Below are 27,086 nucleotides of genomic sequence, written 5' to 3'. Positions count from 1 at the left end.
CGGTGAGCAGGGGCTACTCTTCATTGCGGTGCACAGGCTTCTCATTGTGGTGGCTTCTCGTTTCAGAGCATGGGCTCTAGGTGCGAGGGCTTCAGTAATTGTGGCACACAGGCTCACTAGTTGTGGCTCGTGGGCTCTAGAGCACAAGCTCAGTAGTTGTGGCACACGGGCTTAATTACTCAGCGGCATGTGGGATCTTCCCGGACCAAGGTCCGTGTCCCTTGCATTGGCAGGAAGATTCTTAACCACTGTGCCACCAGAGAAGTCCAAGGTGCCACATTTTGAGGTAGCATGTCCTGAACCCCATGACTGCCAAGAGTACCAACTTTTAATAAGAAATTTTCTTATCATTCTTCAGAGAAGAGAAGCCTAGGCCCCCACAGCTTAAAGTCCTGTTTGTCTTGCATGTTGTAAAGATCTGATGGCATTAGGTTGGAGAGTGGTGTGTTATCTCTTCATTCTTGTGGATAATTACCAAAGCACTTTCTTGATACTCTATTCTACCTATTTACATAATGCCAACTGAATGCTCACATGGTGACATTTGATGTGTTTTGAGACAAAAAACGAACAAACAAAAAAACCCAAACCTCAACCAAGTAAAAGGAAAATAGTTTAGGATGGGGAACCACACTTTGGGGAGGCATGAGATGAGATAATTCAGTTTACAATTCCACTTTTTTTTCACACTGAACACATTTTAAAAATGACTTTCTAAGTAAAAGTAACCCAATACCTATTTATCTGTAAAAGCGTCACCAATGAAAGAACAAGACAAAAAAAAAAAAAAAAATGGGAGCAGAGATCTGGGTGATCCTCTTCCTGGGTTGTTGATAAGGCTGACACACACAGAACATGTTTAGTCTTTAAACTACTTATTTGAATGCTTAGTTGAAATTTGAGCCATCGTACACCAATTAAAACCTCTGGATTCTAAAAAAAATCCTTCAGTATTTGTTCTCTAGATCGACAAAGAACTGTTAATTAATCAAATTTAAATGTGTGAACAGTATTTACACCTCTTTGATTGGGTCTGACTTAAGAAATGCCAATGAAAAAGTGACACAGGATCTATAAAAGTAGGTTGAATTAGATGGTATGCTTTTAAAAAGCCTGCAAAGATATAAGTAATCTAAATAAAGACAAGTATACTACCAAATGGTTCAAATTTCAGCAAGAAGCTTAATCTTTCTTCCCATAGAATTAAGATAAAACTTAGTAGAACACAATTATAAACTTGTGCATTTCTAGAAAATACTTGAAGCATATAGATTGGTTTGCTAATGAAATTGCATTTACTGCAATCAAGGAAAAATTATAAAACAAATCACTAAAGTTCTGATTTATTTGAATAAAAAGTAGATATAGAGAACAATCTTTGCCTACATATGTATTAATATTATATGCATACAAAGAACAAAAATCTATAAATTCAATATATCTACTTCAGATATATAAGTAATCATTTAGATTTTTTAAATTTGCCTGATCTACAACACCAGGATTATTACTTGTCTAAATTCTGGTAACCTTCTGCTATGACTAGATAGGCTGATATAATTTCTGTAAAAATTCTGGTTTTAACTCTTTTCTATTGGCTATTCATGATTGGGAGTAGCTGTTAATCTAGATTTCCTCGTGGAGCATAATAAATATGACAGACCTGAACAAAAGCATCTATCTGTTTAAACCGTATTTTAAAATATAAATGTAAAAGATTATTTTTCAGAGAACCTGATGTTATCCTTGGGAGGAATTTTAAGATATGTATCATCTTTCTTGGAGTTAATTACATTCATTGTTTGTAGTGGATTAACAATGCCAAATGGAAGAATGTTAATTAATTGAATAAGTATATTTTCCCTTTTCTTCTATTTCAGTTGATTTATCTTTAGTGAATAAGGATGAAGAAGCCATCTATTTCTTGGGAAATTCTCTTGGGCTTCAACCAAAAATGGTTAAAACATATCTGGAAGAAGAACTAGATAAGTGGGCCAAAATGTAAGTATTATTTCAAAAGCTATCATTCAACATCTCATATAAGAATTTTAAAAATCACGCCAGGTTGTCTCATATTTGGAAAGGTGTATAGTAGAATCTTAGAATTTTAGAGCAGAGGGAACCTGAGGGATTGTGTCATTCAACACTGGATGAAATAACTGAGGATCAGTAAATAAGGTATTATGGCAAGTTAGTTGCAGAATCAATAGTAAAACTTTTGAAATATTTAAAAATTTAAGTTTCTCCCTTGAATTGACACATCTACATCGTATGCAATTATTTTATTTTCTAAATGATTAACAAAGCAGTTAATATTTAGGATTCAATTTAGTGTTTTCATGATTAGTTCTTGGCTAAACTCTACCACACTAATTTTTATAAATAAGAAAATAAAAATTGTTGAGGTGGGGAGAGGAGGTTGAGTGGAACAGAAGGTGCTTCCCTCCCCAAATTGAACATGATTATTGAGAAGATGCTCCATTTGGGCTTAGCTAACCATGCAGGAATCTTAAATTAGGATTCATCTTTTTCCTTCTTTTATGTTCTGCTTTTACTCTTCTGCTTATGAAAGTCTTCATACTCTCTGCTTACCTCAATGCTTACCCTCTTTAATATCAACCTTCTCAACCACTGATTAGCCCTCCCTGAATGTCTATTGCATTAATAATCAGTGCTCTACAATAGGCAGTTTAGAGGTGTCTACTTTCATTAGTTTCATATTCTTAGCTATATTGTAAATCCCTTAAGGAAAATAACCTAATCTTATGTACTTCTTATCCTTCCCCAGTGATTACTGATAAAGCTGGAACTGAAAATATTTTAAAATATTTTTAACTATTTAAACATTTTATATTTAAAATATTAAAAATAGTACAACTATTTTAAAAATAGTTTTTGACTCTTAGAATCTGAAAAATAGATATGAAGGGGAAGCTAAACCTGAAGGACAGGAAAAAAAAAAATTCAGGAAGGAAGATGAAACTAAACCAGATAAGAATTCTGAGCAAGATATTTGGTTCTTATAGAAACTCAGAATGTCTTTTCCAGCTTTCTATATTCTTCAGGTCAGTGGTCTTTTACATTGAGACCAAAACCTCTTCTATAAAGTTTAGTTTACACTGACTATGCCAATGATTACTACCATGGCTATTAGATAACATTGCAAAGTTTCTTAATTTAAGTGGTTAAGAATGTAAGTTCACAACTCAATGCAAGAGTAATAGAGTTTTATATAGTTTATTAGGCATATTATAACTTTACCTGCATAACATTTATGCATAAATTGAAAAATAAATATCACCACATTTGGAAGCATTTTGCACTAGCAAGCTTTAGTATTTAAAAAATGAGGGTCATAGTTAATAAAAATGGTTAATATTCATTTTTGGCCTTAACGTAAAAGATAGCAAAGAATTAGATTCAATTTGAACTTTGGAGAGTGTCCTTGACTCTTGGATATTCATTCAGCAAGACTGTGCATTTTTATCCTTCAGGTATTTTAAAAAGATGCCACTCTTCTATCCTATTCATATTCTTATGATTATCCTACTTTATTAAAAGAATGGTTGATTATTCTCAAGACATGTATTCCAGTTATGTTCCAGGAAAGTGCCTCTCTGTCATAATGCCCTTCTATTGTTGTTACCTTTCAATTTTATATTTTACCTTGTGACAACAGAAAATTACATAATCTTAAACCCTTCTACCTATTTTTCATCAGACGATTTAGCAAGGAGGTGTACTGTAATGCTTCAAGCAATGTAAAGTAAATTTTAAAAAGACTTCTTCTGAGAAAAAGATTAGGTAGCTAGTTTGTTTTATTTAGTCTTTTTGCTGTAAACTGTGGTGGCCCAGTCAACATCATAGCCCTGCCAGCTCAATGTCAGTGGTGTTTTAGGTGCATGATCGCAATCCTGTTTTCCCCTATCCCACCCTTGATCTTTCATCTCAAATGGGTTTGTTCATTACTTTTTGCTCCTAAATATTTAGCTTAAAATTCCACTCTGGCCTTTTCCAGCTAAGGTTGTGTTGGGAGGAAAACATTTCCTCTACCAACTTACATTCTAGTGGTTGGGCGCATGAGAATTAATTGACAACAGACAGATTAGCAGGAGAAAAGTTTATTTCACATGTGTGCAGAAGCACTCTACAAACAGTGATTCACTGATCAGCCAGAGTAAAGGTTTAAAACCAACTTAACAAAAGGGGCGAGTTTTAGGGCTTCAGTAGGAAAGTATGGAAGGTTCTGTTGGGCTTTTCCATCCTGATGATAATGGGCAGTATCTTTCCGGGCTGGAAGCCCCCCAAGAGGAAGATGGAGGAGAAGTAAATTTGTAACTCCTAGTGCTAAGCGTCATTTTTCTCTGACGGTGGGTCAATGGCAATGGCATTTTCAGGAGGCTTTCCTTAAGTCTAGATAATGTTTCTTTCTTAGGCTGCTGTTTGTCCACATGCTTTTAGTTTAAAGTAATCTTCATGCCACTCTGGTGGCCTGTTGGTTACTTCAATTCCCTTTCTGGCTATTGCTTTTGTTTTAAATCTCCCCTGCATATATTTGATTTGCCTCTAGATCCAGGGCCTCCCATTACTGTGGTGAGTTTTATCCGATTATCTGTTCCTCTTCATCTCCTCCAACCCCATTTCTGCCCTACTTCTTAGCTGATACCCAAGCCAGGCCAGTGCCTCCCCCTCTTCTAGATTACTGAGAGATTTTGAGAAGAACTGAGTCAAAGAGAGCTACACAGTCACTAAACACTCTAATGCACATTGAAATTAGTTGGAAAAAAATAATATTAAAAATTTATAATCTTAAGAGTAACATAGAAATTTGAGTGCTCTAAGCAAGATATTACTCTGGGATATTGATGTCAAGTCTCTGGCCATGCATGACCTATAATGTAGGAAATGACATTTGGCTCATGGTTTTCATCTCTATGTCATCATCTTTTACGGCCTATTGTAGACATACTACCTACTTATCTACAAAATAAACCATCACTGGTCACAATGCCATCCAATCTTATAATTCATATGGCTACCATATTTGATTATTTATACTAAAGAAAAGTCAAGGATACAGGCACACTTAGAAATATTTTAGGACCCAAATGATTTCTTCTAAAACTTCAAGTTACTTAAGGCAAAACTATGCAAATAAAATACTTACCTCTGTGTTTTTTATAAATGATTATCATTATTTTCCAAAGTCATTTTCAACTGTATGTGATTTCTAAAGTAGGTTAATAACACTTTACTTTGGAGAATATATTATTTGTTTGGTGAAATGATAATATTTAGATAATTTTAATATTCTGAAATAGAAAACTTTTAGGGTAATTTCACTCTTTGATATATAATAATTAGTTATCAGCAAGAAGCTACCATAAACAATAAGAAGCAACAATATCATATGTTTGTTCATTGTGGGTCTGCTAGGATGGATAGGCAATAAACTTAAATAATTTTTGAGAACATTTAAAATTATATATTTTACCAATGGCCCAGATTATTTAAAGGAGAATAACATGGGTTAATATTCATAGCGGTAAAGTTCGGCTAGAAGGGAAAGATACGTCAGTCCTAAAGAGCACATTGTAAGTTGAGAAATGTATATTGTGTCCCTAAGATATAATCACTATATCTTAGGTCTTCTGGGTTGTCTTATCTGCTAGATAAATAAATTTCTTTCTTTTTCACAGGAGCAAAAACTTGCCACATTTGTGTTTTTATAGGCATTCTTCTAAGAACTGAGACATATTAGGTAGAATTATTTAAAGAGAAAAATAGCCCGCTGAATTACATATTAGGAACAAAAGGCCTGGTTTGCAGACAGTGACTTAACTTACATGGCAATGTGTGTTCAGAAAAGGTACTGGTAAAGCACATGGGAGAGGTCTGCAGACCTGCAGTGGTTCAATTTATGGGTTTCTTTCTTTAAAAAAAAAAAAAAAAAAGTGTATTGTAAGGGAGGAAAGACTGTCCCCCTACTCTCCTAGATCCATTAGCTGGGTCTATGAAATAAACACAACAGGCAGATTAACAAGAGAGAAGGCATAAAAGTACATTTTTAACATTACGTGCATGAGGGCATCACAGGAAAAAGAAAAAAGTGAATATCCAAAAAAGCAATGAGATTTGAGAACTTAGGTACTGTCTTAATAGGGACAGAGGAGGGGTATATAGGCTACTCTGGGGAAAGTAAACGATTTTTAGGAAGGATGAATGGAACTTTAGAAGAATAGATGGGAAGTGTGATAGCTTGTGACAAAGTTTGTCTGGCTGTGGTGCTGACTTCTAGTCTCCTCTCTTGTGACAAGAGTAAATCTCCTCTAGTTGATGAAACTCCTGAGGAGGGAATTTATGACAACTGAGTCCTTTTTGGAGGATCTGTCTTCAGGCAGATAAGGGGAGTTCAGAGATATCTTCCCCATGTATTTGCTGTTTTTCAAGTGCATTCCTTTTTATTAATTAATTTATTTAATTTATTTATTTTTGGCTGTGTTGGGTCTTTGTTGCTGCGCGCGGGCTTTCTCTAGTTGCGGTGAGAGCGGGCTGCACTTTGTTGCAGTACGTGGGCTTCTCATGTGCTGGCTTCTCTTGCTGTGGAGCACGGGCTCTAGGCACGCAGTCTTCAGTAGCTGCAGCATCTGATCTCAATAGTTGTGGCTTGTGGGTTCTAGAGCACAGGCTCAATAGTTGTGGCACATGGACTTAATTGCTCCACGGCATATGGGATCTTCCCAGACCAGGGCTTGAACCCATGTCCCCTGCATTGGCAGGCGGATTCTCAACCACTGCACCACTAGGGACCTCAAGTGCATTCTTTGTGCTTTGTGCAAAATAATCTTATGCCAAAGAGGCCAGTTTTAGTGTGGCATATTCTGCCACCCTTCAGTATGAATAAGAAAATACATGGTATGACATGTGACAGAGCTTTTCCTGACATCTCTGTTGGCTAATCAACAATTGGATCACAGAAAAAAACTTGTGATATCATTAAGGAAGACTGTGAAGTCTTATTTATTCACTTATTGGGGGGAGCTTTTAAAAGCAGGGCCACTTTTCATTTTGTAGGATGGTTAAAGCACAGTCATATTTCAAAGAGGATCCACATTTCTATTAACTTCCTAATTAGATTTTATATTCTGAAATTTAATTTTCTGAGCAAATACTGCTTTGTAGACTTCTCTGAGAACAGCCCACTCAGGCAATGATTGATGCTATGGTAGTGAGTGAATGCTTTCCTATGCTCTCTTTTCCTTTCCAGCACTTGTAAAAGAAGATTGCAGCTATACTGCAACTATTTTAAGCAGTTTTGAATGAGAACAACATAATCTTTCTCTTAACTTGAATATGTACGTTATGACTGCAGTGTGATCCACATCAGCTCTTTCTAATGACAGGCCACTTTACTTTGAGTTTATTTGGGTAACACTTTCTAAATACATTTCACTATCTCAGGCTAGGAGACTGACAAAATGAAGAAGCTGACTCTGCATGTGATATTTTAAAGGGAGGAAGATGACAAAAGCATTCCAAGAAGAAAGTATCCTTAAAGATTATTATCATGGTGTCTACCAGAGTGAGAAGTAGGTGGCATCATATTCTGAGATATAAATTCTCTGAGGCAGAACATAGACTTTTACTACCTAAATGTAATAAGATGTATTGTGCTATCAGCAAGGCCATGGAGCTCTATATGATTAAAATAAAAATGTATCCAAGTATCTGCCTTTAAATACTATTTAATGATAATGATTTTTGTCTTTAGTATTTATATTGGAAGTCAAGAAAGAGGCAAGCTGCAGGCTATCTAATAATAATATGAATAATATGCACTAACAGTTGCCCTTCTTTTCCTCCTTAGTTCTTATAGTCTGTTTATTCTCAAAGAAAGTCTTCTTCCTTCATCTCAGTTTATATGGTAATTGAAATATTAGCTTAAAAGTTGTGTTTTACACCTCATGCTGGTGAAGTGAGTTTTAACATTAGATTTTCATTAGGAAAGAAGACTCAGAAAAGGGGTACCATGTACCAATCTTTTTCACATGTTACTTGTTTTTCATAGCTATCCTTTAAGTTATATATTGTAACCCATTTACTTTTATAAAAGTGGAAAATTAGGCCCTATAAACCTCTAATAAATGTAGCCTCGGGCCCAGTATTGCCCTGGACCTGTCTCATCCCAGGTGATGGAGCCAATTGCTAAATATTCAAGATTTTTGTTGATACCAAATTGGCCACGTGAATGGGGGTAGTCATACCGCAAAAAACAGCAAGGGCTAAAAAACAGGGCTCCTCCCTTCCAGTTCCCCACTGCTGTGTAGAGGAGAAAAAATATTTTCCTTTACCCTACTGAGTTTTTACCTGAGAGCTTGTAATAAAAGATTAACAAGAGAAGAACAAACGGAAGTGTATTAACATGAATACCTCATGTATACATAGGAAACACCCAGGGAAAAATGAGTAACTCCCAAAAGTGGCTTAGAATTCAAGCTTAAATCCCTTGTTAAAAGGGAAAGAGGAGGAGAGATGAAGGCCTCTTAGAGGAGAGTAAAGGATTTCTATGAAAGATGGTCCTTGAAGAATAGATAAGAGGTATAGTTTGTGACAAAGTTTATCTGGGGTGTCACTGACTTCTAATCTCTTCTGTGCTAAGAATCAATTTTCCCTGGTTGATGAAACTCCTGAGGAGGGGATTTATGACAACTGAATTCCCTTTGAAGGATCTGTCTTTAGGCAGATAGGGAAGTTCAGAGAAAGCTTCTCCATGCATTTTCTGTTTTTCAAGTGCCTACAGCTCAAGATGATCAATATACCACTATGCTACATTTTAGTGTGGTGTGTTCTGCTACCCTTCACCTCTGAGAGAAGGTTTACCAGCTCACCACTGCCAGCTTACTTAATTTCAGAGTATGTGTTCATCACAATTAGCACTATACATAGAGCACATGCTCATTCTTTTCTTCCGAGTTTAAATAGTCTTTGGATTCCAAAAGAATTAAAAACAATCTAATTCAAAGCTTCCTAAGATATGTTTGTAACAGTACACAAAGTCACTCCCTTCTTAATCCTTTGTTTTAATTTCTTCTCCTATATTTTTCAAATATTTTGCCTCCTCATTTGATAGAAACTACCAGAGAGTTGAAGTTCTCTTATGTATTTTGTGTTTTTTCCATTATGCCTACTGGCATACTTACTAGAATAATAAAATTGAGCTAGAATATGATAGATGAAATTGCTAGAAAATAGGTCAAGAAATAGTGTTGGCTTTGATTATTGCCACGTTTTACTATCTACTTAAAATGTTACCATGAGTATAGTCACATTTTATACACTTCTATTTAATTTACAGATTGTAATTATATTTTAATGTTTAATTAATAATCATTTTAATCTCTAGCCTCAAATAACAGTTAATATGTTTTAGTATAGGTACAACTATATGGTATGGTATACAAGTAAGGTATTCAAATAGTCTTAAAATTTTCAAAAGAAAAGAGAAAAAAATAACATCTTAGACTCCAAAATAGAGAAAAATAATGAAATATATGGGTAATCGCCCCTACGCTCCCCAACAGAAAGGAAATCAAAGAAATTTTTTTAAATGACAAGTTAAAAAGCAGAGTTCTCAAGTATTACTTTTGGTTTTCAAAAAAGCATGCTTTTTATTAAAACACTACAAAGACTCATTTAGAAATGTCCAGTTGCTAATGCTGACATCTGAACACTCTCACACACACACTCACACAGATACACACAGACACACACATAAACTAAGATTGTTCATCTCCCTTTTCAATTTCAGGGGAGCCTATGGTCATGATGTAGGGAAACGTCCTTGGATTATAGGAGATGAGACTATTTTAGGACTTATGACTGACATTGTAGGTAAGTATAAAATGAATTTTTTCCAAAAGAATCATAAAGATATGATCATTTAGTTATACACATAGGTTATATGGTAAAAATTTTATTGAAGAATGTCCTGATTTTCTATTTTAATCCATAACACTAAGGCGTAAGCATGCCTTTAATTAAGACTTATTGCTAATGTTATTTTTTATTATATATTCTAGGACTAGTATTTGCTCACCAATGAGAAACACACATATTTATAATTAAATAAGTTTCATAAAAATCAACTTAAAAGAATTTTCTAAGGTTTTATTATATGGTGAAATAAACGTTAACCTTAACATGCTAAAGGTCTAAAACACCAATATGTTTTGGTTCATTTCAACTTAATTCATGGTGATCTTTTAAAATTAGGCTGAGTGCTGTTGAAAATAATATAGTTGATGCTGTTTTTTGGTATATAGTGTATTCCTTAAAGTGAATTCTATCTACTCTTGGTAAAACTATTCAAGATAGTTTTAGATGGTAAATGTGTTAACATTTCAAAAAAAGTTATCTGTTTAATTGGGTTGATTATTCAGCATTGCCTAAAATCTTATATGAAATTTAAGGTATTAAACAAACAAAAAATATAGCTCTGGTGACCAGAGACGAGTGTGCTTCTGGGCCCCATAGTAAGTTTCCTACATACAGCCTCTTCTTTAAGATCAGGAAATGTAACAAACTTCCCTAAAACATACAAATAAACATAGAGAATTAGGCAAAGTGAGGTGACAGGAATATGTTCCAAACAAATAACAACATGAAACTGAAGAACTAAGTGAAGTGTTGATAAGTAATCTACTCGATAAAAAAATCAACGTAGTGATTATAAAAATGCTCAATGAATTAGGGAGAATGGATGAAAACAGTGAGGAGTTAAACAAAGAGTTAGAAAATATAAAGAAGAACCAAACAGACCTGAAGAATACAATAACTGAAATAAAAATACACTAGATGGAATCAACAGTAAATTAGATGATACAGAGGAACGTGTCAGTGAACTGGAAGACAGAGTAGTGTAAATCACTCCAGCTAAGCAGAGAAAAGAATAAGGAATTGAAAAATAAGGACAGTTTAAGAGACCCCTGGGACAATATCAAGTGTACTATCATTCACATTATAGGGGTCCCAGAAGGAGAAGACAGAAAGGGGCAGAGAAGTTATTTGAAGTGATAATAGCTGAAAACTTCCCTAACCTGGGAAAGGAAACAGACATCCAGGTCCAGAAATCACAGAGATAAGATCAAACCAAAGAGGTCTACACCAAGACACATTGTAATTAAAATGTCAAAAAATAAAGAGAAAGAGAAAATCTTAAAAGCAGCAAGGGAAAAGCAAGTAATTACATACAAGAGAACTCCCATAAAACAGTCAGCTGACTTTTCAGCAGGAACTCTGCAAGGTCAGAAGGGAGTATCATCACATATTTAAAGTGGTGAAGAAAAAAAAAAACCTACGAACAAGAATACTCTACCTGGCAAGACTATCATTCAAATTTGAAGGAGAGATGAAGAGTTTCACAAATAAGCAAAAGCTAGAAGAGTTCAGCACCACTAAATCTGCTTTACAAGAAATGTGAAAGAAACTTCTGTAAGTGGAAAAGAAAAGGCCACAACTAGAAATCTCTCTCTCTGTTTTAATGTTCTTACACAGTATTCATTTGCTCTGTAACAATTCACATTTTAAATAGTGCTTCCTGACAACATGCCAGCTGGCTCTTCTTGAATAGGGGCAATAAGGATAGCAATTCACATTCAAGGTGGTGATATTACCAGACCACACTAGAAGGGTAAGCAGAGATCCTCTGGGGGGGGGGTGTGGTGGGGAGGATGTTGTCTAGGGTAGAGGGTTTGTAAGGGAAGGAAAGAGGAGAGGTTGGGAGAAGGAACACCCTTGAATTTGCAGAAGTCATTACTCTATCTAAGTAGTGGTTGTATTGGCTTTGCTGGTAACCCAATGGAGGGAGAAGAGGAAGAAAGGAGCACTTCCTATCTTAGATGTTTGGCTGGGGGCTTGCCTGCGAGGAGAAGGAAGTTTAGGGACACATTTGACAAGAGACCAGCACCCACACCAATCAGGTGAAGCTTACTCAGTCTGCAGCCACCATTTACATCCTCTGTACTGGCTGCAAGAGGGAGAGGAAACCTCAAGCTTTTGTACTATGTTTAACAAGGAGAAATTCAAACTTATTATAGTCAAAACAATCTAAGGCAGTTTGCAAACATACCACAAAGAATTTAGGGACATTGTTTTTCTAGCTTCTTCTTACGTATTTCTGGGAGTCACCCCAGCATAAATATAGTCTTCTGCCCCAATCAACCCCCACAAACCAGATCCTCAGTAAACAACTTTGCATTTTACTCCTGCCCAAAGTGGCTGGCTTCCCAGAAAGCCTCAACATGGTAGAGAACCAGGCCTAGGTGGCCCAGCCCAGGTTGCAGGACTACTGCCCAAGTTTAGGTATTCAGTCAACTAAAAATTAGTCCTTAGAATTCTCTATTAGACTAAAATCTCACTGGTAAAGGCAAGGAGGACACAGTTCAGTCCATAACATATTCCCTGTGAAAACAGAGTTAAATAAATGTTCATCCACCTCTACGCTAACTTAGCTCCCAGTATCTAGGCAGGAGACTGGAAAAGTCTTTTCTGCAATATTTGGGCAGCCTGAAGGTTCTGACATGGGTTTTCATAGCACGACAAAACCCACCACATGCACAGCGGGGAACACAGTGGGTGCTTAACACACCCCAAACTACCAGACTTTAAGGAAAACCTGTTTTTAGTTTATGAACTATATGAATGTGTAACCTGTTCCATTCAGCAAGTTAAAAAAGAAAAAAAAACAACACTCCATCGAAGAGTTGCAAGCAAAAGCAACAAGCTCGGTTTGCTGCTAGTTATTACTGAGTAATCATTACACTACACACATTTCTGTTTTATGTGGTTATATTATAGGATCAGAAGATTGGCTTCTAGTTTAAGATAACCCATTAAGTACAAACTGAAAATGCTCCCTTCTATTCCAAAAACAGAGAAATGATAGAAAAAAATTTAGATTAACAAACATATAGCAACACTAAAAAAAATTAAATAGTAATCCCAACTGACCAGAAATATAGCAACTGCTGAGAAAGAAGCAGTTGAAAGCTGGAAGCACAATATCTGGGGGGTAGTGCATGGAGCCAGGAGTGTGTAGGGCCTGAGTGCAGGACTCTCACAAGCCCCAGGGCGAATCTGCAGAGCCCTGGATGCTTGGGGCTCAAACTCAAGGCCAGAACCTTGTCAGCCAGGGTGGGTAAAGGTGAAAACATAGCATCTCCTGCCAAACCAGTCAGGATCTTGGGAGCACAGAGCATTTGATCAGACTGCCAGCATTATCCAGAAGAGTGTATATTCTCATGGAGGGAATTCCCACCTGAACAATCCTGGACTACATTTACGGGTGTATTAATTAGTTGTTTGACAATGCTTTCATTTATGTTCATTTTTTAGACGCCTATTATATTCATTCAAATGCCTAACATGTAAATTTTTAAAAAAACTGAAAAAAATCCTGCATTAATTTGACCTGAACATATATGTTTTCCTTAGATGTGGACTGTCTCTTTCTTTGCTAGATTTGCTTTCAGAACATAAATTGCATTCTAATCCTATTATTTTGTGATTAGTATTTATCATCCTTTAAAGAGGAGTTCAGATGTTTATATACAGGCCAGGGAACTGGTAAGGCTATCATTTAGTGAGATTTATTTATGAAGCCCATAAAACCTGCAAAAAGATTTCCTTTGATCGTTTAAAAGTTTATAGCTCTATTGCAACTTATTAAATGTGCATGTGTTTTGTTGCCCAGCAAATACACATATGTCAGAATGATCAATGAAATTTAAACCAGCTCACCTCTCATGATGATTACTAAGGAAATTAAAAAACAACAACAACAAAATACTCAGATTTATTTAGATAAGTAAGAAGATTGAGCTTACTAAAAATGTTTAAAGAATATTTATCAGTTCTAGCTTTAGGGATTTTTGTGTGTCTTTGAAATACCATACAAAGCTGTAACGTATGGGACAAACTTCATTATGTTTTCTGTGATTTTTGTCCTTGAATGTTGTATAAATTAAATTACAGTCATTTGATCCTAATTATACAGGATATAAAAATAACAATTATGTCTTGAAATGGGCAAAGTCACATTTGTACATATGAAACTCAATAAACAGTATATATATTGTTTATTTTATATATATACAGTATATATATATTCTCAAAGTTTCAAGCCTTAATATGACAAATGCATTGTCATATTTTATTTGAAATATTGTCAGTGCATTAAACTAAATATTTAGTTTAATGATTAGTTTATTAAATGTTTATTTAATAAACTTAATTGTTTTATTTATTTATTAATAAACTTAATAAAATTGTAAATTATTTATTTATTTATTATTAATAAACTTAATAAAATTGTAAATGCTCTACAATTTATGTTGTATCAGGAGAAATATTTCTACTATTTTTGTTGTTGACAGTATCTGCAAAAGTATATTATGAGCAATATTTTAAAAGCTTGTTTTTCTTTTTAATTTCAGTAGCTATCATCTATCCCCAAATTTCTTTACTTTTAAAACTGTATATATTAGTCCAAGAAACGGTTCTTAACTTAAGTTGAAAAATGAATGAGTTCACTTTGTTTGATTTAGTAGGAACTGATTCTTTTAGAAGGTATTGTGTGTCTGTTCATGTTTATTTTCTTTGCTGCAAATCCCATGCAGGTTCCCTTTTGCCTTGGTTGATAGTAAGTTCTGAGAAAATTTGGTAGAGTTCGAAGTAGCAAAAATATTTAGTTAAAAAAATATATATATTTAATAGCTCCTAATTTGTTTCTCATCCACATATATAGTACTCTGTTGCAATTTTTTAAAATCATTCTTTCTCACATGTAATACAAGAAACCTAAAATCCTCTTTGGAAGTAGATATTGTATAAATCACAAAATAAATGTTAAAATTATGTGGTAACTACAGAAGAGAGCAGCAGAAGTCAAATTGATTTTTGCTACTTGTGGGCTGTCTAAATGTGTCATGAACAGATAAGTTGTATATTTTGGACTATGACTGAATCTTCCAGGTTCTTAAAACCACAACCTGTATTTTGCCATAAAATTTCTCAAAAAGAAGTAACAGGAGTATAATAAAAATTATTATGTGTACAAATTGATAGAGTGGATAGAGAAGCGGAAGACACAGTGAGCAACCCTATATTTCCATGTCCACAGACATAGAAAAGAATTTCCATTTCAGATGAGAAGAAAAACCATTAATAAAACATTTTATATGGAGCTAACAATTCTGCAAAACATGGAATAACTTTCCCTTATAGTTAATGTCATATTATCAAGATGCTAGAAATAGAACTGCTGAAGAATATTATTAGTATTATTATTAAGCCTACTTCTCCCTGGGTACATAAACATCACAAAGGGCTAGATACATACATTTCGGCTTATAAAAATGTTGTAATGTGAACATAAATTTGCTTTATGAAACTTGTGGTTGACCCTCAGAGAAGCAATAATCCCTGGAAGCTCTCTCCAAAGTCATAAATCCTCAAACACACACTAGCCACCTCCAAGGCCATAGGAATTTGCTATTTGAAAAACAGAGTGGAAAGTTCTCGGACTTAGCCGAACTACAAACCTTACAACAAAATCCACAATTAACATTTACATCTGCTTAATAAAATATACAGAACATGGTATGGCAGTTATAAGATCCATCATTAACCTTCTTATCAAACACTAAGCAGCCTGGAACCCTGCTGACCTCACTTTGCAAAATATTTGAAATTAAATGAAGATTAGAAAGGTGCAGAGGGATGTTAGTAATGAACATGGGCTTCCTATATTTGACTTACAGGGAGTGGATAATGTAGACAACACTTCCAAATGTTACCTTGAACAAAGATTTTAATTAATATTTTTTTCTATAAGATTTTGTCTCCTACTTCCTATCTGTGAGACCTTAAGCGAGTTAGTTCATTTCTGTGCACATCAGTTTCCTCATTGATAAATATGGAAATCAAAGTAGATACCTTATCAAGTTACTGTGAAAATAATACAAGTTACATTAGAAGTGTTGGCACATAATAAGGGCTCAATAAACCTTAGCATGCCAGGCATTGAGATAAGAAGGCAGTGCTTGTACATAACTTTCACCTTCTGGTAAACAAAAAGTTACGTTCAATAAATAAGCAAGCAAGAAAGCACTCTTCAAATGAGAACCCTGGCTCACACCCATCTCAGATGAAGTAATTCAAATTTTTACATTTACTGCAGTGAGTTTTATATGATCTTGTAAGATAAAGACTCTTTCAAATCCTGATAAGTTTTCATGAAGTTTTTTAAAAAAAAACTTAGCCTCTAGTAAATTTGCCCTCAATACTTGTGGTTCTTTCTTTTATTTTTATTTTTTATTGAATTTTAGTCAGATGAATGGATAAAGAAGATGTGGTGTATACATATATAATGGAATATTACTCAGCCATAAAGAAGAATGAAATAATGCCATTTGCAGGGGCGTGGATGGACCTAGAGCATATTATGCTTAGTGAAAGAAGTCATACAGAGAAAGACAAATACTGTATGATATCACCTATGTGGAATCTAAAAAATAATACAAAAGAAGGTATATGCAAAACAGAAGCAGAGTTATGGATGTAGGAAACAAACAAGTGGTTGCCAAAGGGAAGAGGGAAGAGGGAGGAGCCAAACAGGGGAGTTACAAACTACTATGTATAAAATAGATAAGCAACAAGGATATATTGTACAGCACAGGGAATTACAGCTCATACTTATAGTTATTGATGTTTCAACATTATTTCACAAAAAGTTCTTGGGAGAAAGAAAAGGTACAAAGAAAAGCAACTTGAAATAATTTCAGCTTGCTTAAAAAAAAATTTTGTCTTATGGAATGCTGATAATATTGAAATATCTTAAAACAACAAATGTTGATTTCAGAAATACATATTAGACCAAAAGAGATAGGTCAATTAGATATATTTCCTTTGGAAAATAGGCTAAAAATCAGTCTGACTGGTGGCCCTTTCATGTTAACAATGCTTGTTTCTTTAGTGCCTTTAGGTCATATTTGGAATAAACATTTCTGTTAATGTTCTGCAGCATTAATATTTGCACCATCCTTAGACATACATAGGTACGCACGCACATGTTAAGTACACCGAACCTCTCCTTGACAAAGTTCGTTAGCAGGTGAGGAGGGCATTTTGTGAAGAGCTTGATTGAATTTAAAGTGTGCCAAGGCGGGATAATTTTTGCGGGCAAATTATTCAAGTTAGTGAGGGATTATTTACAAAGAATTGATCCAATGTTAGCATGCCATTGAGAGTGAGGTGAGGAAAGGCCACGTGTATGTCTAGATTAATTCAGCCTAGCACTTGTGGTTCATCACATTCCATGCAAGAAAAATTTTAGGTGATCCAAAATGAACACTATTATTTGAAGGACTAACATTCCTGAGGAATGAATAATTATTTTAATCAGAAGGTAATCACTAAGCAAAAATGGAATGCCTGACCTTGTATAGAAAGTCTCATTCCCTTCCTGCCTCTTCTATTTCTTTGTTTTCATTTTGTGATAAAATTTATGAACTTTCTCCTCTTTTGTTTTCTTCCCACCACATTCTTTCAAATGCTTTTCTTTCTACTAATTCTGCTTTCTCAGTATGTTTGGGGCGTGGCTCCCCCATGGATACCAAAATAGGAGGATGCTCAAGTCCCTAATATAAAGTGAGTTGTGCCATGAATAAAGTCCGTCCTCCATATCCGCAGGTTTCATATCCACAGATAAGGAGGGCCAAATGTATTATTTTTCCTTCCTTTTCTCCTTCCACGCTCCCTGCCAGAATATTTTTTATTAAAATGAATAGTGTTCAGAAAAGATGTGTGTAAAGAGCTAACAGGGAGTTAAGGGTTATATAAGATTAATATAATAGGTAATGTTTTGTTTTAGAAATAACAGTAAAAATTCATACCATAATGCAAAGAAACAAATAAAATAAAGCTTGCAGCATTTCTTTCACCATATTTCTAAAAGACTTTTATACCGTAGGAGAAGACATATGCCCCTGTATACAAATTAAGCTTTCTAGTATGTTTGAGACATTTTATTTAGTGCTAGGAATGCAGAATGAGTTTGTCGTTACTGTCCCTTGACTTGAGACACTATTCACATTACAATGACCAGAGATACATCTCTTAACAGCCACCATTTATTTACCAACCTTGCATTCAAATGGGGAAATCCATCAATCAAATGCAACAAAAAGTTTTTCTTGACTAAATGAAGACACAGGCCTTTCCTTAAATGGCTATGTTGAAATATAAATTCCTAAGTTATACACTTATTTCCAGTGGCCTTCCCTCAAGTGAACTTAACCTAAAATCCATCTATTAATTAGATTAATTATTCTACTTACTGTCTATTCTTTTAGTAAAAATGGGACTCTATCAGAAGTATTTCATTGGATACAAAGTGCAAGACTTGTATGATGCATTTTCTCTAACACCTAGTACAGCCTTACAAACATTAAAGCTCACAGCCCATTTTTCTCAGTGATAGTAAAGAGAAATCATTCCTATTAAACAGGTCTAATTGCCTTTAAGAGACATCATAAGAACTAAAAATAGGGAAAGTATTATTATCTTTGTTATTGCGCTCTGAGTTCTTAAGTATTCAATGTATGCTTTGTCTCTGGGTCTGTTTCCAGTGGCAAAACCCTTGTTAACAGGAATTATATCAGATTATGATTGTGTAGTGGATATCTTAATTTTGTGTGTTTTCTTCATCAGACAATACATACCTATATTAATTATCTTATATCAGTGTGTATAAATAAACCCCAGAGCGATTTAGCTCTTTGTACTTTGCTTCTAGCTCTTTTGTCTTATGAACTACAGTATTGTATATCTCACTGTAATAATAGTGAATTATGTTTAGCAACATTGCCTTCTTTTATTAAAGGTGCATTTTAATTTGATGTTACAAACAACCAGCTTTAAAAATGTGACGGGCTTTCATTTCTTTTTAGATTCTTTTTGGAGATACACTTACCACAAAAATGTCCTCTGTGGGAATTTGGCAACGTAGCTGATGATAGGATAAATCATTTTTAGTTTAGCAAATGCTTCACTATTATGTTATTATTATTTACTATGTCAAAAAGGAAATATAATTTTTAGCTAGCTATATGCATATGAGTCCAGCTATTGTTTGATAAAATGAGTCAAGTGGGAAAACTTCCATTTCTTTGTGATGACACATCAAATGTGTCCTTATCTCTAAAAACATTAAGGATGAAGGAGTGATAGTTTGTTTTTCCAGATACTCTTAGAACTAATAGAACAATCTAAATTATGATATATTTATTTTGCAGGAGCCAATGAGAAAGAAATAGCCCTAATGAATGGTTTGACTGTTAATTTACATCTTCTATTGGTAAGCTTCCTATTCCACCAATGTTTAGTATACACTGTTTACAGAATCTGACATTTTTCAATCTTTAATCCATGAGCATTTGGAGGTTTACTTATTTAAAAATAAGTTGTGAGGTTGTTTTCATTTCTACCAGGAAATGCTGGACCATGACAGAATGGCTTCTTTGTAACCATGAGAGAGTTGACTCTTGCAAAGAGCTTTAGAATAATGAATAGCTCTTATCTCAGAACATAAGGAATAAGAGTCACAGTGGGTAAAAAGCAAAACTGCTGCACACACACAAAACAATGATGTATGAATGGTAGCAAACAGTGAACTTTTCAGAAAGACAGTTTTCCAATATGCTGGGCTTTAGCAGGGTGGGACTATGGATTAGTATGTCTTTGTAGGCTAATTTTGGGGGAGTAGATTAAAAAAGAATTAGAAAATAAAACTAAATTGGAGAAAAAGGACCTAGTACCTTAAATGAGTCACTGTGTTTAGGTGTTTCTTACATCCTAAGAACTTAATAATGGGTATGCCTTAGAATGTCAAATATATTATTGATTTGAAATATGGCACCTATAGTAATTGTTTGATGCTATGAAAAATTTGTATTTCATTTTTAAGTGAGATTTTGAAAACATGTCTACAAGACAAAGATGCACAATTAAGATATTGATATTTTATTTTGATAAAATATAGACATGATTATTACATATGCCTGAAGGAAAGTACTTGTGGAGTATGTTAACTATGATGGTAAACAGCATAGTTTTCAGTTCAGACACCTCTGGTTTGGCTCCCAGCTAGGCTACTTAATACCTGTTTGACTTTGGACAAGGGTTTTGGCATCTCTAAATCTTAATTTTTTCCTCTGTAAAAATGAGGATAATACCTACCTTGTACATATGAAACAAGATAATATGTGAAAATTGCTTTAGCACCCTGGCCAGTGGTCAACATCCAATTAACAGTAGTAATCATCCTCATTGTTATTATTGTCAGTCAGTATTGCTTCTCCAGGAACTGTGTGGAGAAATGAAAAGGCCCCACTGAACACATGAGCTACTTCTCTCTGGTGTCTCTAGAAATGCCAAATGTTTCATTAGGGCAAAGGTACTTCTAGTTGAACCTAAAATTAGATTTCATAAAATCATAAAACTGTAGAAATCTTATGTACTAGAAACTAAATCTGCAGTGCTAGATAAACCAATATAAATAAAATATACACAGAACATGATATTTGTCTCATAATAGAGAAATTGCCATTAAACGCATTGGGAAGTTAATTTTTCAATTAACATTTAAGTAAAGTTTGAGAATGTGTTTTTATCTGATTCACATTTTCTCCCAAATTTGCTTTCCTATTGATAAATATAATGAGCAAGTATCTTCTTCCATTTTAGAATTTACTGGAAACAAGGCTAATCAGAGAAGGTACCTTTGACAGACATCTAGCTGTGTAATTAATTAATGCCTTTAAAATGCTGGAGATTATAAAATGAAAGTGTGGTATATATAAAATGAACAAATGTCTAAGTTGTTCATTAACGCATTCCTCAATAAATCCATTTCATTGCAGTTATCGTTTTTCAAGCCTACACCCAAACGGTATAAAATTCTCCTAGAAGCTAAAGCCTTCCCTTCAGATCATGTAAGGATTCTTCAAATTATATTTATATTCTTTCTGCTCTTCCTAAAGGAGCATATCATTTGCCTGACTTGAATGTTTATTCACTAGTCTTTTCCAAGTAACCTTATAATAAAAAAGATCTGTCAAATGCTTTTGATTTATGCATTTTTTATAGATTGTAGCTTTATTTCTTTGGTTCAAGTAAAACGTGTTAAAGGAGGAAAGAATTGAATGGGAACATTGATTTATTAGTCTTTTTAAAGACATTGAGCAAACCGCTGGTCTAAATCAAGTGCAGTTATAAATGTTTTATTAATTCTTGTTGCTGTTTTATTTTATGAAATTAAATCGATACATATACCAGTACTTAATCTTTTAGGTACATAAAGTAGGAATATAAACATTTATTTGTCCATTTGTTTTCATAGCACACTAACATAATTATTGATGCTTTATAATTAAAAAAATGTATTAAGGACTAAAAGAATTTTTTGTGGTTCAAGAAAAAAAATCATGCTACTTTTTCAGGAATCACAGTTGGTAAGAAATATGATTGTTCCAGACACAGACAGACACAGATTAAAGTATATTGCAGTTTCAGTGCTATATTTCAGTTTTAGTGTTGGAGAAACTTGATTTCTGTCTTTTCTAAGTATTCTAGCCTACACCTTGTAATTTTAAGGCACTTAATTAATGCAAATTAATAACCATGATCTTACTAAAAAGGATCAAACCCCTATTTTGAAAAACTTCAGGGTTTCTAAAATTTCTTGTTCCCATTTATATCTTGGGCTCTCAATGAAGGGAACTTCTTGATGCCCTTTTCTTTTACTAGCTGACTCTTTCTAGGACAAGCCACTTCTGTACTCTCTGTTGGAGCCTAGCAAATCCCCACCTGCTCACTTTGGTTATTTTGTAAATTCTGTTTTGACTTGCATTAGATGATTTAATATCTTATTCTAAAAATCTCTTGTACTCCTAAAGTCTAGATGACCCCTACATTTCCATCCATTTCTAATATTTTGTGTTTCAAAGAATGTTCAGACTGTTGCATGTAAATTATGTTAAGCAATTCTTCTCTGATATATTCTGTTTAGTCACTTTTAACCTTGACCTTGAATTTAATATAACAATATGCTTTTATTGGTATTTTATTATTTTTTTCTGAGTTATTTCAATATACTTCTGTACACTGGACTTGATTTAATAAATCATCTTTCTTTTCCAGTATGCTATTGAGTCACAGCTTCAACTTCATGGACTTAACATTGAGAAAAGTATGCGGCTTATAAAACCAAGAGAGGTATATGAGAAAGATAAATAAATATTAATCATTCTTCTATTTAGTATTGATTTTTTTTCTTCATTTTCTTCAAAAGTTTATTATCTTCATTACTTTAATGGAAGTTTCAAGAAAGTATAAAAGGCCTATACTCTGTTACTGTTAGGTCATTTTGCTTAAAATAGAGAATTAACTCAGAAGTGTATTTATTTTAATTTTTCAAGGGCTATTACAAGCAAACTATTTCCCTATTAATACCACTGGAGTCTGTCATATTCTTCAATGGGATGGGAGGAGATGACAAATTGCATACATCATTTTCAATTTTAAATGCCATTGCCTGTGGGTGCCATTGAAATCATGTTAAAAATTAGTGATACTTGTTGAAATTGAATGATGCCTATCTTTTATGCCTCTCTTAATCTAAGGATCAAATATTTTCCTCTGAGCTTGGCCTGGGGAATAGAAAGGGATGCGGTGTAGCAGAAAAAAACTAGGCTTAGAACTTCGCTATTACTCCCCAGGGAAATCCCAGACCCACCAACATACTGGGTATGTGACTTTTTGATAGTTACTTTATCTCTGAGATTCCTTTATATTTAAACAGACAACAAAGGAAATACCTAGTCAGGCTTGACCATATGTTCAAGGTCTAAAATACTGTGCACTTTACATTAATAAAGATATAAGGCTAAGTTGTACAGGTTTTGACCTATAAACCCTGCATCTTGTGTAATTTTGGCACCAAGAGATCCACACAGAATAAATTTTAGGTTTCACATATGTACGATGCTCCCAGGCTGTTAAACCAGTGTTTGAACATTTATTTCTTTCAACCCAGAACTAATTTGAGAAATTAAAGGTCTACTCTATTCACTTCTATTTGCCAACATGCAATAAATTAATGGAATAGAAAGTTCTCACAGCTTTGGAACAACATCTGTTTCATATGTTGTATATAAATTGCTTATTTCCAGCAAAAATGAGCATAGCCACTAATATATCACAAGTTTTTACTTTAAAAGTGACAAGTGGGGACTTCCCTGGTGGTCCAGTGGTTTAGAATCTGCTTTCCAATGCAAGGGACACGGGCTCGCTCCCTGGTCAGGGAACTAGGATCCCACATGATGCAGGGCAACTAAGCCCGCCCGCCACTAACTAGAGAGAAGCCCGCGCTCCATAACGATAGATCCTTCATGCCACAACGAGGATCCCGCGTGCCGCAACCAGGACCCAATGCGGCCAAATAAATAAATAAATAAATAAAATGAAATAGGGAACAAACTTACAGTTAACAATGGGGAAAGGCGGGGGGACAGGGCAGAGGGGAGGGATAAATTAGGAGTTTGGGGTTAACACACACACTACTGTATATAAGGTAGATAACCAACAAGACCTACTGTATAGCACAGGGAAATATACTCAATATTTAAAAAATAAAAGTGACAAGTGTTGTAGAGCTATATGAGTTAATCATAATTTGGGGACCACTCTTTAGCATTACTGGATTAGGGCACATCAACATGAGAGAGAACCATATCTATCATTGAAAAATATATTTCTTATTTGCTTAATACTGATTCTTTAAAGAAATAAAGTATTAGTAGATATAACACTTTCCTTACTTTTTTTTGAAATTATGGTGGACAAATTGTATTAGCTTCCTCTAAGGGAAAAAAAGAGTTTGGGGTTATGATGTTATTAATTTTACTCTGAATTTTTTCTTAGAATCACTGAAATCCTTCTCTTTATGTATAAAGTATGCATCACTTAGTAATTCAAAGATTTCATTGTCAATCCTATTTTTATAGATTATCATTTTGTAAACAAGTCTCAGACTATTAGCAGAAATTAGAGTATTATTATATTTGTGATACATATTATATATGCCTAATGTGGGATACAGTAACTAGCAAATAGTAAGTTACCAAAAATTAAAAATAATTGAAGTAAAATTCATTAATGCCTTAATGAGTTTTCCCCACATATTAATGTAGTTAATGATGCTTTGACTTCATAATCATGTCAGATTTAGCACTGTAGAAAATACATGAAGACTTCATAAATAGATGAGAATTATCAGGATACAAATAGACTATATGTATCTAGGTGAGTTATTTTCACTCAAGTTGTTTATAAGACCAAATCTAAATTCATTCACAATTTTCAGAAAGTCACTGATCACTAGTCTTAGGTGGGGAGTTGTGGGGGAAAAGTAACTTTGATAATATTGAGTTTCATTGATATTTTCTTCATGTTTGGATCTTGATCTTTAGATTGGTGTGGAGGAGATTTTACTCTTAAACTAACAGAAAATATTGGTTAAGTTACACTCAGATGAATGATGTATACGTGCCTCTTTTTTCTGGAAAAAAGTATTAGATTGATAAGTAAAATACTAATTTCCAAGAAATTTGCCTTGACATTTAAATTTTATGGACATTCTGTACTTTCTGGTATTTTATTTGATGGGAATAAGAAGGAAACAATCTATAAGTATGTAAATAGTAAAGATTAAGTGAAAAACTGAAGAATAAAATCAAGCAGTAGGGTTTTGCAAAGATACTTTATAAACCTCTTTTTTACTATTTTATTATCATTTCTTAATAACAAAAAGATATTCAAATACATGCTCTTGTCCGATTTTTGAAGATTATTAATTTGAAAAAAATATCTTTGATTTTTCTTATGGTAGGAAAGATCTCAAGGTGAATTTTAGATTGGGAAATGTAAAGGGACAAATTTGTTATTGTGGATATAATGTAACTTGTGCCTAACGTGACTTTAGGGGGAAGAAACACTGAGATTAGAGGATATCCTTGAAGTAATTGAGAATGAAGGTGACTCTATTGCAGTGATCCTGTTCAGTGGTCTGCATTTTTATACTGGCCAGCTCTTTAATATGCCTGCCATCACAAAAGCCGGACAAGCAAAGGTATGTACGTCATTTCCTCCTTTGCCCCTTGTCCAGAACATCACTCTATAGGAGTATTCAACTGTACTTCTAGTAAAATACCTTTGTTTGTGTCTGTGTAAAATTATTTAAAGAGTTTAAAAAAAGAGTAAGATATATATCATATATATGATATATGACATATAAATAATATATTAAATATATCTGAAAAAATATATATATTTTGCTATAGGCATCTCTATTTAAACCTCTTTTTGTCACTTCTGTGGTCTTACCTCCTTATTAGCATCTGCTCTCCCAATGTCTACCTCTAATCAGCAGTATAGGTGAGCTTCCTGTAAGTGATGTCATTGGTACAGAGCTGCTCAGTCAGCAGGAAGCAGACAATACTTAGGATAGTAACTATACACTAGGACTGTTAGAAGCTCAACTCTGGTGCTTTGTCATATTATAACTTATTCTATATATAATTCATGCTCATTAACACTATGTACCTGAAAAAGGGGATATGGAGAATAAAAGTTTATCAGTAGATGGAGTTTTACCCAGTTTACTTTAGGAAGCCATTATACTGCCTATAACGAGCAATTTTCCCTCAATACTACTGAATGACACTTACATAGTTTACTATTGTGAAAGAGTAGCTCTTTATATATAAGTGCTTGTAAGAAAGTGTTTTTAGTATTTGTTTGCCTGAAAAAAAAAATCAGAGGAACAACATTAAACAGTTACAATTTGTATTTAAAATCTTTAAATAACAGCTCTATTTGATTCAGCAATCAAATCATGTATTTAAAAAGGTAGCAACTGAATTATACTCTGAACATTAATAAGTTATGCAATTAATATATGTGTGATATCTAGTTAATGTACTCAGTTATTGAAGCTAATGAATGGAACTAATGAAAAAAAATTTAGCACCGTTATCAGCAGTCTCTAGGAGTTTCCAACCAAGACTTCCAACTGGTTTGATGGATAACTGTGAAAGTGGTGCATTATGAAAGATATAAAGATAATGTCTTCTTAATTTAGATATTAAATGTTAAGCACCAAAATAAAGGGAGGCCAATAAAATATCATATTTTTAAATGTTATGCAAGTAATCAGAAGTCCCTGATTGCCTTAGTATACACGCATGTCTCATTAAACTTCATAGAAATGAGGCAGGATGGTAAAGAAGAAAGATCATGGGTTTTGGAATCACTCAGTCTGAAATTCATATCTTGGCTAGGTCATTTAATTCTTATATGATCTCAAGCAAGCTAGTTACTTGACTTTTCTGAATTTCTGTTTTAAAAACTGTTAATTTGGGATAACAGGACCCACTTCATAAATGCAGTGTTGATTATGAAGAGTATAAAATATCTCTTGGATTGTACACATTCTACAGTTAAATGGTGGTTCCCTCGCTCCTTCCACTGTCCTCTACAAATATGAAGTTATAGAAAGTGGCTTAAATATAAATTTTCTTTCATTTCCCATTAAAAGCAAAATAAACTTGTTTAGTAGATGTTATATGTAATTCTTATTCTTAACTACCTTGCTTACTAAAACCATTTTCTCAGTATTTTGCACACTTTCTTTTATGTAAAAAATATGGTAAGTGCCTACCAGGTAAAACTCTCATTGAGTTTTCAGTCAAAGAAAGCAAGGTAGGAATGAGCAGTTCCATATAAATGTAACTGCACAGGAGTGATGGATACTATGTGAGTGAAATGGCGATCTAGCAGACTTCAATTTATCCATTATCAAAATTATTTTAACACACATTTATACTCTTGCTAGACAATCCCCTCCATTCTCAATGGAGATTTAGAAAAATTCTTTATAATGTAGACTTACATCGCTCTCTTGGGTGGTC

The 27,086-nt window shown here is 33.9% G+C and overlaps 1 protein-coding gene across 2 annotated transcripts in view; it reads left to right on the top strand.

Moving 5' to 3' along the window:
* Positions 1–27,086, top strand: part of KYNU (kynureninase) — a 96,040-nt gene that overhangs the window by 12,001 nt on the left and 56,953 nt on the right. For both annotated transcript variants that reach the window (XM_060016864.1, XM_060016865.1), the window contains 6 exons: positions 1,881–2,001; positions 9,809–9,891; positions 19,353–19,414; positions 20,979–21,050; positions 22,258–22,332; positions 25,100–25,246. In XM_060016864.1, coding sequence (XP_059872847.1) covers positions 1,881–2,001; positions 9,809–9,891; positions 19,353–19,414; positions 20,979–21,050; positions 22,258–22,332; positions 25,100–25,246 — 560 coding nt within the window. The remainder of the gene's footprint in view (positions 1–1,880; positions 2,002–9,808; positions 9,892–19,352; positions 19,415–20,978; positions 21,051–22,257; positions 22,333–25,099; positions 25,247–27,086) is intronic.

Source organism: Delphinus delphis, chromosome 7 (genome assembly GCF_949987515.2).
Source record: "Delphinus delphis chromosome 7, mDelDel1.2, whole genome shotgun sequence".
Classification (NCBI taxonomy): Eukaryota; Metazoa; Chordata; class Mammalia; order Artiodactyla; family Delphinidae; genus Delphinus; species Delphinus delphis.
Note: the sequence above shows the minus strand (reverse complement) of the source record. Positions and strands in the feature narration are given on the sequence as shown.